Source organism: Gymnoscopelus braueri (assembly GCF_963280865.1).
Source record: "Gymnoscopelus braueri genome assembly, chromosome: 2".
NCBI lineage: Eukaryota > Metazoa > Chordata > Actinopteri > Myctophiformes > Myctophidae > Gymnoscopelus > Gymnoscopelus braueri.
In genome coordinates, this window is record NC_137604.1 from 33,706,209 (window position 1) to 33,719,972 (window position 13,764).

General features: G+C 42.2%; 1 protein-coding gene across 1 annotated transcript; it reads right to left on the minus strand.

Moving 5' to 3' along the window:
- Positions 1 to 271: 271 nt before the first annotated feature.
- Positions 272 to 1,615, minus strand: adra2c (adrenoceptor alpha 2C; the record flags this gene model as incomplete). The annotated part of the gene is made up of 1 exon (XM_080442180.1): positions 272 to 1,615. One exon carries the CDS (start codon positions 1,613 to 1,615, stop codon positions 272 to 274), a length of 1,344 nt encoding a protein of 447 aa, XP_080298306.1.
- Positions 1,616 to 13,764: the final 12,149 nt, after the last annotated feature.

A 13,764-nucleotide genomic window follows, 5' to 3' on the forward strand; every position in this document is an offset into this window, starting at 1 on the left:
TGAAGTCCATAACAGTGTTTTTTGCTCCTTTTTTTAAGGTGATGAGTGAGGCCCATATCAAAGTCTAAAAGCGGCCTGCAACTCAATGAGAGAATTGAAAAAGAGGGCAGAAGCTGCTTTCAAACCTTTACACACCCTGGTTCCCCTCATTCAACCCCATGATGGGTTCTTTCAGTCCTACAGCAGTCCCTGACAGCAGTGAAAACACCCAGGGCAGAGCAGTGCAGCCTACGGCTCATAACAGGTCTATTATATAACCACATCCACACCCTCAGAAAGAGCGTTTCCAGGACTTACAGAGGATCTTCTGGAAAGCCCTCCGAAAGTCCTGGTTGAAAATGGTGTAGATGACTGGATTCAGAGAGCTGTTGACGTAGCCGATCCAGAAGAAGAACTTGAACAGTGTCTCTGGGATCTCGCAGGGCTTCCGGCAGATTCCGTAGAGGCTGTAGGAGAAGAAGAACGGAAACCAACAGAGAACAAACACGCCCATGACAACAGCGAGGACAAACGTGAAGCGTTTTTCTCGGGCAGCGGAGATCTTCTTCCGGTTGACTGTGCTCCGGCGCTTCCGGCGTGAAGTAAACATCTCCATGGACTTGGAGCTGGCGCGTGACTTCCTGCTCGAGAACTTTGAGGCGGAACTGCTCTTCCGACTCGACTTCCTGTCTTTCTTGCTTTCGTGGCTACGTCTGGAGCAGGAAGTGGCTTTCTTTTTAGGTTTCTCGTCAGAGGAGCTGCTGTCTTCGTAGTCATCGTCGTTGTCTCCGGGGGGATGTTCAGGCTCGTCGGGCAGAGGAGAGCCTATTGCTTGTTGCCGACAGTGACCATTCTCACCATCCTGCTCTTTCATATTCCCACCTCCATTAGACTTTAACGACCCGCCTTGGCCCGGTTCAGCTTGGTCCACGCCATTCCCTACTTCTCTCTTCTTCTCCGACATGCTTCTGGTCCGAGTCTTTGCCACCTGGTATATCCGAATATAGACCAGGATCATGATGACACAGGGCGCAAAGAACGAGCCAATGCTGGAGTAGAGAATGTACCAGGTCTCGTCATTCAGCTCACACTGGGGTGTGATCTCACTGATGCTCCTATCCATGGTTAAGAGTGGAGGGAAGGAGATGACAGCGGAGATCAGCCACACCACCACTATCATCCCTTTAACCCGTTTTGGCGTCCTCTTTAAGTTGTATTCTAATGCCTGCGTCACCGACCAGTACCTGTCCAAACTGATGGCGCACAGATGGACAATAGAGGAGGTGCAGAAAAGAACATCCAGCGCCAGGTAGATGTCACACCAAACTTTGCCAAAAAACCAGTAGCCCATGAGTTCATTTGCCAAAGAGAAGGGAATGACAAGTGTGGCTACTAGAATGTCCGCACTGGCCAGGGAGACCAGAAAAAGATTCTGGGGCGGTTTCAGCGCTCTGCTCGTTAAGACGGCGATTACAACCAAGATGTTCCCCACTATAGTGAACAAAATAAGGAAGCCGACCAGCACCGACAGACCCCAGATAGCAAGCTGGGAATACTGGCTCGTAGAGGTGGAATTAGAGGAGATGCCACCCATCTCCATTCCATCTCCAAAGCTGGAGTTACTTAAGAAATCCATGTTTAAACCTTATACTTAAACTTATGTAGTCAAGTTATGGCTTTTAAAATGTCAAGTGAGTAGGAAAAAAAAAGCTCTTATTGCAACATCGCAGTTTAGGATGGTCGTATCATACTGTCCAGAAAAAGAAAAAAATCTACAATGGTCCCCCCTCTCTCCTCACCTGTCATCTTCCATAACCAGCATGTCCATCGCCCACCACAAATGAGGCAAAAATCTGATCTTAAAAGGCTGTGCTGTTTTTAAAAGAGCTTATTTCCAAAATGTTTGTAGATCAGATCAGTCATTATGTTAGGACTCCCGTTAGAAAGCGGGCGCCCTCCGCAGCGCGCCGTGTGTCCTCTCTCTCCTCTCTCCCGCTCCCTGCATCTCTCCCGCGCCCCGCCGAGTCCTGCTGTACAGCTCTGGAACAACCACGTGCTGTTCACATTAAAAAACTATCAGCGATCAGTGTTGCCATGTCCACTTATTATAAGCCAGTGGTTCTCAGACTTTTTCATGTCAAGGACCCCCAAACTGATATGTACTATTTGGCTGCGGACCCCCATCTGAAAAGGTTTTGTGCCAGGAACCCCCAGAAGATCTGTTAAAAATAAATATCAAAATGATTCAACAAGCTCGCAGATGTAGGCCTAAGTAGGCTACAAGCTCGCAGTGCAGCATGAAGTGATGCTCTAACTTGTAGATCTGCTGACACTTTGGGCTTCTTTTTCAGTAAAGTTGCTTGTAAATATTGCGGGTTGCGTTTTTTTGGGCTTGTTTTGTTTCTAAAGTGTGCTTATTTGGGCTTGTTAACTAATGTTGTTTAAAACAGTGGTTCTCAAACATTTTCATGCCAAGGACCCCCATACGTCCACAGACCCCCCCATCTGAAAATATTTAGTGCCAGACCCCCCCCCCCCCCCTCCCCCATAATTCCACAATTATCTTTTTGAAAATAGCAGATCTAGATCGGCTATTTTCAAATAGCTGCAGCCTATATTCGCTTCTTTTGGGTTTGTTTTCATAGAGCTGGTTGCTTATTTCTCTCGCAGAATTTGGCAACACGGTCAGGGACCCGCTCCGCCCCTAAGAAGAGACGAAAGGCAATAAATTAGAGGAGATAGAAAGGAGAAAAAGTGTCTAGAAGTGGGCAATAACCTTTAAAATATAGTGACCATGACTGTTCATTTTGGCCAGTTAGACATGCTTGCCGTGACCGGTGGGGGGGAGCGTTATTTGTGTCGATCACAATTGTATCTGCTATTCTTAAGCAAAAGGACTGATTATATCCACATCCGATCTGCTTTGTTCTTCAGGTCTTCTTGTCATGTAATTTCAGTAAGACGTCCATACATCCAACTTCATCCACCCATCAAAACGAACCTCAAATTAATTAATCTGTCCGATTAAATATAGGAATGAGAGACAGCATGTCAACAAGCATCAATGTGTTGTTGTTGTTGTCCAAGGACAGGAGATGCGCCCTGCGCTCTGCTCTGCTCTGCTCTGCCATGTATGCGCAAGGACAGAACTGAGCGCACACGCTGGAGGTCAGTATTGTTACAGAATGCCTCGGGAAAGGTTATTATGCACAGAAACAGACGTATATAATAACTTTCCATTAAAACATAAGCAATATATCTAATTAAACAGATTGATTGATTGATTGATTGATTGATTGATTGATTGATTGATTGATTGATTGATTGAATACTTTATTAACAGTTTGCAATAAAAAGCACAGAGGTACAGTTCCATACAAAAGGATGCTAAAGGAGTAAAACCTAAGAAAGCACTATGGCTTGTTTCCATTGGGATCCTGTGTATTCAATTCATTGAAACATTTAAAGAACAAACAATAATATACAAAAAAATGCAAATCCATCATATAAACGAGCTAGTAATCAAAAAGAAAAATATGTAGAGTAAACAGTTGGGGGGTGGAAGGGGGGAATTTCTGGAGGGAAGCTTAGAGGTAAGCTTAGACTTTTTACAGGAGCCAGTTACAAATTGCAGCCACCTGTAAGTGCTCTTTTAGAGCGCCTTTAAAGGAGGGTAAGGAGTCACACTTTTTTATGACTGTTGGTAAGGTATTCCACATTTTGGTGGCATAGCAGACTAGCAGTAGAATGAATGTTACCCCTTGTTTGAGCCGAATCTGGGTTGAACGTGATTGATTGATTGATTGATTGATTGATTGTGCATGTATGTTATTTGCCTCCTCACTGATGACATTTGTAGGACATAGAAGCCAAACGCATGTCTTGCTAGCTGACCTTGCAATGGAATATCTTTACTTTTTCCTATAGTCATTGTTATTGTTGGCAGTGTGATGATAATAAGAGGTTATACAGAAACATTCTCAGGTTATGGAATTGTAGCCTATACTGATTATGTCACCTTGTAAATCCGTCACCTTTGCGATAGGAAGGCAAGCTGTTTACATTATGGAGAGACGGAGAAGAGCAGTGTGTTCGTAAGCTTTAGGGCTGATAACGAAGATAATGATGAATGACTACACCGTTCACACCGAACTTCCCTTTATCAGACCCAACAAATGTTGGTCTGTCTGTACTCTGTTATGACTCGCAGGGTTATCAAACAGACACTAAAAGTGGTGCCGTATTTCTTTGTAGGATTGTGCCTGCCTGATGTGCCCGCGTATGCATACACACACACACACACACACACACACGCACACACACACACACACACACACACACGCACGCACGCACGCACGCACCACACACAATGCACCTGGGCACACAGCTCTTCGTGCTTAATCTCTATTTCTTGTTATTTTCTTGTCTCAATTTGCCTATATGGCTACTGCTGTTTGTCTTCCTCTCTTCCTCTCTCCCTCTCCTTATCTCTGTTTTCTTTTTCTTCCTGTTGCAAGTGCTTATTGGCATGGAAGCTGAGAACAATGTTGAGAAAGCTGCCAGATGTCTCTTTCTTTCTTTCTTTCTTTCCTCCTTCCCTTCTCATCATTCTGACTTGCTTTGTCGTATCTGCCTCTCTATCGCACAAAGCCTCAGTTGCTGCCGTTGTGGGAGGCTTGGCGAAATGATGCTGCAGCCGTTGCCAAGGTTAAATTGAAATAAATCCCATGCTCAGTCAATCCAAAAGGAGTTAGGGAGAAAGTTTTTGTTTGCCCATCCACTTTCTATCCAATTCCATCACTCTATGAGACCCTGCAGGCGTGTAAAATCCTGTCTCCTCCTTGGCATAGGCTACACCTCGGTATTAAGTTGCTGAACCGCTGCGATTATTGACCGTGTCTCCCAGCTAAGTACCCACCATTAATCACAGAGCTCTCGTGCATACTGAATCAAAGAGCGCCCTGCCACCGCCACAAACACTCAAGTCCGAATTGATCCTCATCAAGTCTATGAGGTGGAATGAGGGGGGGGGGACTCATTGGTTGTTTCTGGAACAGTAAAATCCTGAGTGTTAATTTCACTGGATGAGCTTCCACTCGTACCATGTGGAACCATTTGTTTCATTTGTGGACTTTGGAGTTAAATTAACACTGAGGACTTAACAGCATACTTGAAAAAGACAGTCAGCATACTTGAAAAAGACAGTCTCACACACACACCTAGACGCACGCACACACGCGCGCACACACACACGCACGCACACGCAGACACAATTTCCTTCTCTCACTCCGACACTCTTGCCGTTTTCATGCTGTCCAAATTGAGCCAGTGGTAGACGGACCCCACAGGCCAGTGTGGATGGTTTCTTAAGTTGATTTCTAACAAACAAACAACCCTTATTATATGATCGTTAAGCCATGTCCCGGGGCCACGGCTCTGTCGCTATAATTGAAGCTCCAGTGACTGATGTCAGCTATTACAAAGGCCTTTCTGCTTTCGAACACTGTATTCTGTCCCCTTTCAAAGGAAATAAGACAGCGTTTGATGCTAGCCCTTGGGATACCACATGTGTGCTGTCAAGGAGACGTGTTGGCTATATACCTGTATCCCTCTGGATCAAGGCTTTGGATTCTTCTACACTGTTAGGAGCTTAACTGCATGAACCTTATAGCATCCCCAGCATGTAAATAGGCATTCGCAGGAGAAAACAATGCAAAGCTTCAAGCTCACACTTTTGACACATTGTGAGCTTGTAGATCGGCTATATTCAGCGAAGAGATTTGGTGTAGAGCAGGGTTCTAAAACAGGGGGTCCGGGACCCCTAGGGGGTCCTCAGATTTACTATAGCATTCCTATTCTGAGGAGAACTTTAGCCGAAAATAGCCGATCTACAAGCTCACAACGCTTCGCACTGCGGGGCGTTGTGAGCTTGTAGATCGGCTATTTCGGCAAAGCGGTTTGGTGTAAAGGGAAAAAAGAGCAGACTAAGTACAGAGCCAAAGGTTAGGTTTACTAAGTATTGACGGTTTAAGTGGTTAAATTTCAGTGTACATTAACAAAATGTACATTAACATGAATCCTACATGATAGTGCTGTCAAACAAATCTAGCCATCTATGAACATTTTTTATCTGCAACACAATTTTATACAATATGTAGTGGGGGGTCCCTGCTTCATCTGTCCCTCAGCTAGGGGGTCCTTTGCCTAAAAAACGTGGAGGACCCCTGGTGTAGAGAGGGGGGAAAAGGAGTGGGCAATGTATAGACTCCTGGGGACACCAGTCAATGAAGAATGTAGGGAATGTAGTGCAAGTGATATTTCTGGGTCAAAACAAAACGTTTTTTTCTTAAAAGGTTAAAACTCTAGATATTCTGTTAGTTATTATTGCTATTGAGTGTGTGTTAGTTCAGTAACAGGGGTCTCCCCTTCTCTCCAGCTATTTAATGAACAGAAAATAAATGTTCAAGTTGGTTGCCAATTGCATCCAATCAGGAGATTCAATGCAATTCAGTTTCAATTTGATAGTGTTCCAGTTCCAGTTTCGTCTGCTAATTTTGTTTGTGTCATCACTTCCAGTTTCACTTGATTATCCTGTATCCTGGATGAGTTCTCTCTCCTGATTGAATGAAATTGTTATCCCAACATGATGTTTTTTTAAATCGTGAACATTTGTGCAAATCTTTGAATATATATATTGCTTAAAGCGAACATTTTAAACTCAAATCTTTGCTTCTGGGGATCCCTGGCACAACAAATTTTGAGATGGTGGTCTGCAGCCAAATACATAGATAGCAACATACATTTTTCAGAAAACTGTTAAGATTTAGAAGACATTTGTAGAATCGGCCTCAGGTCTTATAAATGGTCGACGGTATTTGTCATTATCCGTTTCATACACACTGTGTTTGTTATTATCGACTAGTGTATATAGGCTCTGTGGTTTCATACATGAGGGCAAGACCTTGGCATGAGGTCCTAAATTGATGGCTGTGGTATAGGATTGAGCTTGCTGCCTCAAGGCGAAACTGGAAGAATAATAGAAGGTGCTAGGAGAGCAGCAAGAGGAATGCAATATGATTTACCTGACAGATTCAGATTGCTGAACATACTTAATAGTACCTGAGGCACACTTTCTATATCGCAGCATGGTCAGTGTTGTGTGGCTCATTGAATTCCAATACTGTGTGGCCACAACTCCAGGCATTAACCTTAATCATTTCACAATCAAGTCCTCATAAAACCTGACATCTATGGTGCATGGACCACCACAGGCTTATACATCATCCTCATAAACCTCTCATCTGCCTTGTTATTGCCTTGTAAATACACAACAATGTTCTGCATTGCCATGACATACATGGCATGACATACATGGCATGACATACATGGCATCTGTAATATGGTTTGCTCCTCATGTCAAATCAGCGGCATTACCGATAATGAGTACCAGTATAGTAATCCTGTAGCTTTACCATGCTGTGGTAACATAGTGGCCTGTAAAGGGGAGCAGATAGCCTACTCACTATTGACAGTGATGAATGACAGAAGCACCTGGGTAGACAACTATACAGCTTAGAACAAATTGTTCAAGGGAGCTACATCCAGCCCATGGGAGGTCTTCCTCTTTCCAGTAAAGCCCCACGGCACTTGGTCTGCTTCATATCAAGCAGCGTGCAAATATCCCATGACAAATTACCATGGAAGAAAACCAACAAAAATACAATCATTGATTTGGACGTTGTCTCTCAGGATCCCAGAGTATGATGTTTTTTGTTTTTGTTTTCAAATGCAATCTCAGTGAAAAATTACGTGTGTGTGTGTGTGTGTGTGTGTGTGTGTGTGTGTGTGTGTGTGTGTGTGTGTGTGTGTGTGTGTGTGTGCGTGCGTGCGTGCGTGCGTGCGTGCGTGCGTGCGTGCGTGCGTGCGTGCGTGCGTGCGTGCGTGCGTGCGTGCGTGCGTGTGGTATTATTTCCAGTGTGGCCTTTCTTTGGCTGTTCAAGCTCAAGGAGCTACTGTTATTTTTTTTCATTATTGTGCCCATCTGTACATGTGCTTACAGGCAATACCGGAGCGATGATGCAGCCAAAGGGAGTTAAGCTTCCCACTACTGCTATCTTGAGCCTTTAACTTAAACTGCAAGACCCTGTTACTTGTTGAAAAGAACAGATTTTTATATTTCAGACACATTTTTGACAATCCGTTATTTTCCATAAGTACACGGTCGTAAGACGATCTATAAATGAGCCATTAGTGATTGGTGTGCACTGTACTCTCTCCCAAGAGTTGAAAACACTGTTTAACTCCCTGATCCTTCCATAGCACTCTTGACCGTCGCTGTCCCTTCGCCAAACAGCTATGTCTTAGCTAGGGTTCATGTGGTTAATGGAGTTAATCTGTGTAAATGAAGATCTGCAGGGTTATTTAAGTGGTTCATTTGTCTTTCTTGATCATGTCCTTCCACTTCAGCAAAATGGTGTCTCAATAACTCACTGAGTATGTGTTTTATCTGGCATTTGCAGAAGTACAGTACCAGAAGTATAATTATCAGTAAAAAATATCTATTACAGTACGTCTGCAAATATCAATTTCTTTGCTTGCCTTTGATCTGTTCTTTGTAACCTTGATAAGGGCATTGAGAATGTACTGATAAGGCTCAGTGACAGGAATGTCAGATGGTGCAAGATGCACAATCTCACAGGTACAGAGCAATGTTTTATATGTTGCCTACGCTGTGTTTTGCTTTTTAGAGGTGCAATTGTATGAACAAACGGGGTCACCTTCAGTTCATTCTTATAATGAACATAATTTGCTAGAGCATGTTACCATCATTTCACCTTAGATGATGTGTCTTGTCAATATACTTCACTTATTGCCTGCATTACCAAGGAGTGATATACTGTATATTGTGTAAGGTATTAGTATATCACTCTTATTGCACAACATCACACAGCAAATCCTCACAGTGATGATTTAGCACAGCATTACAAGTTAACTCTGAGTTAAATTAACATTATGGATTTTACTGTACCGTACCCCATAAGTAGCAGGAACGGTGCCAGATTTCACCTAACAAATGTGGCTGTAAAGACTAATCTAATTACGTTCCCAGAGATTTCGATGTCTGTGTTGTTGTTATTTCAGCATTATCAGCATCAAGGATGCATAAATCACTGTGCAAATAACCCTAACTTTCCAGATTTTTCAGCAGCCAATTTAATGGTTGAGTTTATCATTTTAAGGGTCTCCCTTAATCACCCTCCCTCACCTGTGTATTCGTGAAGTGCCCTGCCCGGCTGAGCCATTACTGTCCATCAGATCACCAGCTCGGCCTTACTGACAAATCTCTTAGCAACCTGGGCACTGAGATCAATGGGAACCTGAGATCAATGGGAACCTGTTGATACATAGCAGACCAATCAGAGACACAGACTCAGGCCACGTTTAGACGACAACGATCTCTAGAGAAAACGGCAAAGTGCCGTTGCGTTCTCACTTTTTATTCTGCGTTTGGACGGCGGCGCAGCAGTGATTGAAAACGCTGTAGTGTGCCAGGTGGCTAGGTGGCGGTAACGCACTGCCAGATAGACCAGTCACGCATGCATATTAATCACTTCCGTTCTACTTCCTATCACAGCTGTTTGTTTGCATTCACCAAGCCCTTGCTGAGAAACATTGAAGCCGCCACCCCAGTGGCCAAAGCTGGAACTGCAGGCAAAACATACTGAGAGATATTTATATATAAATATAAATATGTAAACATATTATACATAAATACATATGCATTTACATATACATATGCATCTCGAGTGTATTTAATAAATATCTCGCGTAGGACACTAGTGCGCATGCTCATAACTCTATGGTGTGCCCAAAAACGACTCAATAATTCTACTTCCGGCAGGCTTCCAGGTGCTTCAAAACGCCACTGAGCACATTCATTGAAATGATAGCTGGGGGCGGGGCAATCCGCCCTCTAGTTATATTATACCTCTATGGCATTCACCAATGCAGCGTGGTTCTGCGCAGGGTTGCCAGGTTCACTTATTCTAAGCGAGTTTGGGCTTGTTTTTCTGTAAAGTTGCTTGTAAATATTGGTATTTGCGGGTTGCGTTTTTTGGGCTTGTTTCTAAAGTTTAGATGCTTATTTGGGCTTGTTTCCTTATGTTGTTTAAACCAGTGGTTCCCAACCATTTTCATGTTAAGGACCTCCAGATTAATATTTAGGCTTATTTGTCTGCAGAGTAGACCCCCATCTGAAAATATTTGATGTCAGGGACCCATACAACATTTGTGCTGTTAAAACGTTTCAAGAAATATTCCACATTTTTTATATTTTCTTAATCAGCTATTTTCAAATAGCCGATGTATATAGGTTTAAAGTGCTCGCGTAGCCTAGGCCCTGGCCTAGTCGCTTCTTTTGGTGTTTTCATAGACCTGGTTGCTTATTTCTCTCACAAAAGATTTCCACTCTGGAAGGTGGTTTCATTTTGTTGCGAATTCAACCCCCGAAAACGCCGTTCCCGTCTAAACGAGCGGCTCATCTGATATTTTATTTTGACGTTTTCTCTAGAAACTGTTGTCGTCTAAAGGGGGCCTCAGTTGTTGCATCGTGATCTGTGCCCCAAACCAACAAATGACAGCCTGTGAAGTGTGACTTTGGTGACTGATTGGCTGCAGACTCAGCCTGGGATGGAATGAATGAGATAGGAGAAAATTATTCAGTAGTCTGCCAAATCTCTGAATTAGCACTTACATTTTAAAATTATAGCATTCTCTAAAGGTAATATATAAAGGATAATTTTCCATTTAGGACAGTCGGGTTAAATTATCTTCAACTCCTCCATCCACCTCTTTTGATGACTGTGCAGTATGTAGCCAAGGTTAACTGTGTCAATCAGCAAGCCAAAGCACCAAGTCAATTTAAGTAAGACAGAGGACGGTATCATTTCAATTTGTGGGTGGTTGCAACTGGAACTACTGTACATTGTAATCCCCCCTGTCAAGGTTGTCTGGGTCCATCTTAACCTATTATCTCTCCCTGCCATCTCTATATATCCTCACCAGAACACCACACCCCCCCAGTTACTGCTGCTAGGCATTTATGTCGGTCATATACTGCTTTTACTGGGAGGACTAACTGACTCGCAGTCTAATTCTGCCATTGACTCTGCTGAAGTAGAGGAAAAGCATTAAAAAACTGGAAAATATAATTGAGGAAGGAGCAAGGGACAAAGGGTGGAAGAAAGAGACAGAGACAGAGAGACAACAGCAAATGGTTAAGGAGACAGACTTACAGCGGCACTATTGTAACTTTTTTTATGAATAAAATTGAATTTTGTCTATAGAGAGTATGTTAATACAACAATACAATTGGGGTGGTTTTGTCTCCCTGCTCTTCTATTGAGACATTTAGATCGTGTCAAAGGTCATGTCTCACCTAGACACAGGATCTGACACGAATTTTGACCTGATGGTCAAGATTCAATTTATCCCCTGAGCAAGCAGGCAGGCTCTATTAACTCAATGGTAAAAATGTCAGCACTTGCGCAGGAAACCAGGTTCAAATCCGGGGTAGAAGAGGAAAGTACATAGTGCATGCTTTAAGGCAAAGAATGAGGGTTAAAGCAAAGAAGACGAGGAACGTGAGAGAAAGAATAATGACAGCTGGAGAGAGAGAAAGAGATGAGAGGTGGAGGAATAGGTAGTGGAAAGTCAGAGGGAAAAAAAGCATTTTCCCAGACAGTTAATTAGCAAGGTAGCTGTAAGGCAAAACAAATGGCATGAGAAATCTATGAAATTACCTTGCCCTGCCCTCAAGGTAAGGTCATCTCCGCCAGGCAGAATGCTGTGGCCAGAGATGATTGTTTTCACCTGCATGTGTGTGTATGTGCCGATTTATGAGATACATGTCTATATATATATATATATATATATATATATATATATATAGAGAGAGAGAGAGAGAGAGAGAGAGAGAGAGAGAGAGAGAGAGAGAGAGAGAGAAAGAGAGAGAGAGAGAGAGAGAGAGAGAGAGAGAGAGAGAATAATGAACACATGCAATTTTATTGACAACGATGTTACCCTGGATGTCCAGCCCTTGAGGGACGCAATCCAAATCATTAAACTCGAGGGTATTGAGGGTTGTGCATTCTCTAACGATAATTTCACTTAACTGAATTAATATCGTCTTATTTAGCATCTGTCACATCAAATTTCAAGTTCCTTTGAAGGTTTTGAAAGGCACTAATTACAACATTAACACAGATAATTTGAAAGGCAGCTTTTGTGAGATACAGTACATGATTATATTGGGAATTGAGATGCATGATTATATTATTTACTAAAACAGTTTTACCCCATAGTATACCCCATATTATTTATTATTCCATTTGACACATTATTGTATTTCATTTCATTTCATTAGGATGTTGTTTACATTATTCTGTGAACTGTGGTTAAAGCGTGGCGCATAAGATACATTTACTAAAGCTGTGAAACACTTTATCATTCTGGGTATTGCATTTGGGACAGGCAATCTTTGGGCAGCTAAACACTCACTGTGCTAGCCACATGTTGGACAGCAGGGGTCCTGTTCAGAATAGGACCAGAGTTTGCAACGAGTGGAAGTGTTGCTGTAATGTGCATTTGTCTGTGTGTTTACAGGTGAGAAATGATGAGATAAAGTGTATAAATGTGATAGTGAACATGTTAAATGAAGGTATAAACAGAGAAGAGTATCTGTGAAGCAAATGTGTGTGTGGAATGCACATTAGATGTCATTGGAAATGCTTACCTGTTATTATACCTACTGTGACATGGAGTTGGGTAAAGAAGCTCATCTGTAGCCTGGAATGAATGAGATGTGAATGGTGTGTTGTGTAAAATGGTTTAATTATGGTTCTAGTAATCAGAGTAATGTGATGCAGCTGATATATTTCGTTTTGGGGAACACAAGTATTCTTTTTGTAATGGGAGAGTTTGCTAAAGAATTTTTTTATTTTGTTTACAAGGGGAAAAACGTTATACTGTTGTTAATGTGATATTTGATGTATTTAATAATTGTGATTATTTTGATACAAGAGAGAAGTCACTTTGTGGTTTCTGTATACTGTTTACCAGTAAGAGTGAGAGTATTGACTGTTGCTATTTTATGCCAATAAGAAGATGCACCTTATTGATATTATTGATATTGTGATATTATACTGTTAGATATAGGACCAGAGTTTGCAACGAGTGGAAGTGTTGCTATAATGTGCCGTTGTCTGTGTGTTTACAGGTGAGACATGATGAGATAAAGTGTATAAATGTGATGGTGAACATGTTAAATGAAGGTATAAACAGAGAAGAGTATCTGTGAAGCAAATGTGTGTGTGGAATGCACATTAGATGTCATTAGAAATGCTTACCTGTTATTATACCTACTGTGACATGGAGTTGGAGAGAAATAAACCACCTTTAAATTCCTGCACACTGGAAAATTATTATTTCTATCCAAGTGTGTAACACTTTACCTAATGAAATTTTCACTGTGCACACCTGCCAATTACCCACAATTAAGGTAATAGTCAAGGTGCACTGTACATGTAATCTTTCCTCTCAGTAATGCACAAATTATAAGACAATATGAACTGTATCAAGCCAAATTCATGCACATTGCCACAATATTGGGCTTTGCCTTTCTTGCATCTTTCTAGCATATTATACTAGATACTGTTTATAACTGATTTGGCTTCATACAGTAAGTGAGTGTCAGAATTTGCATGAACATATTAGAACCCTCTCCAG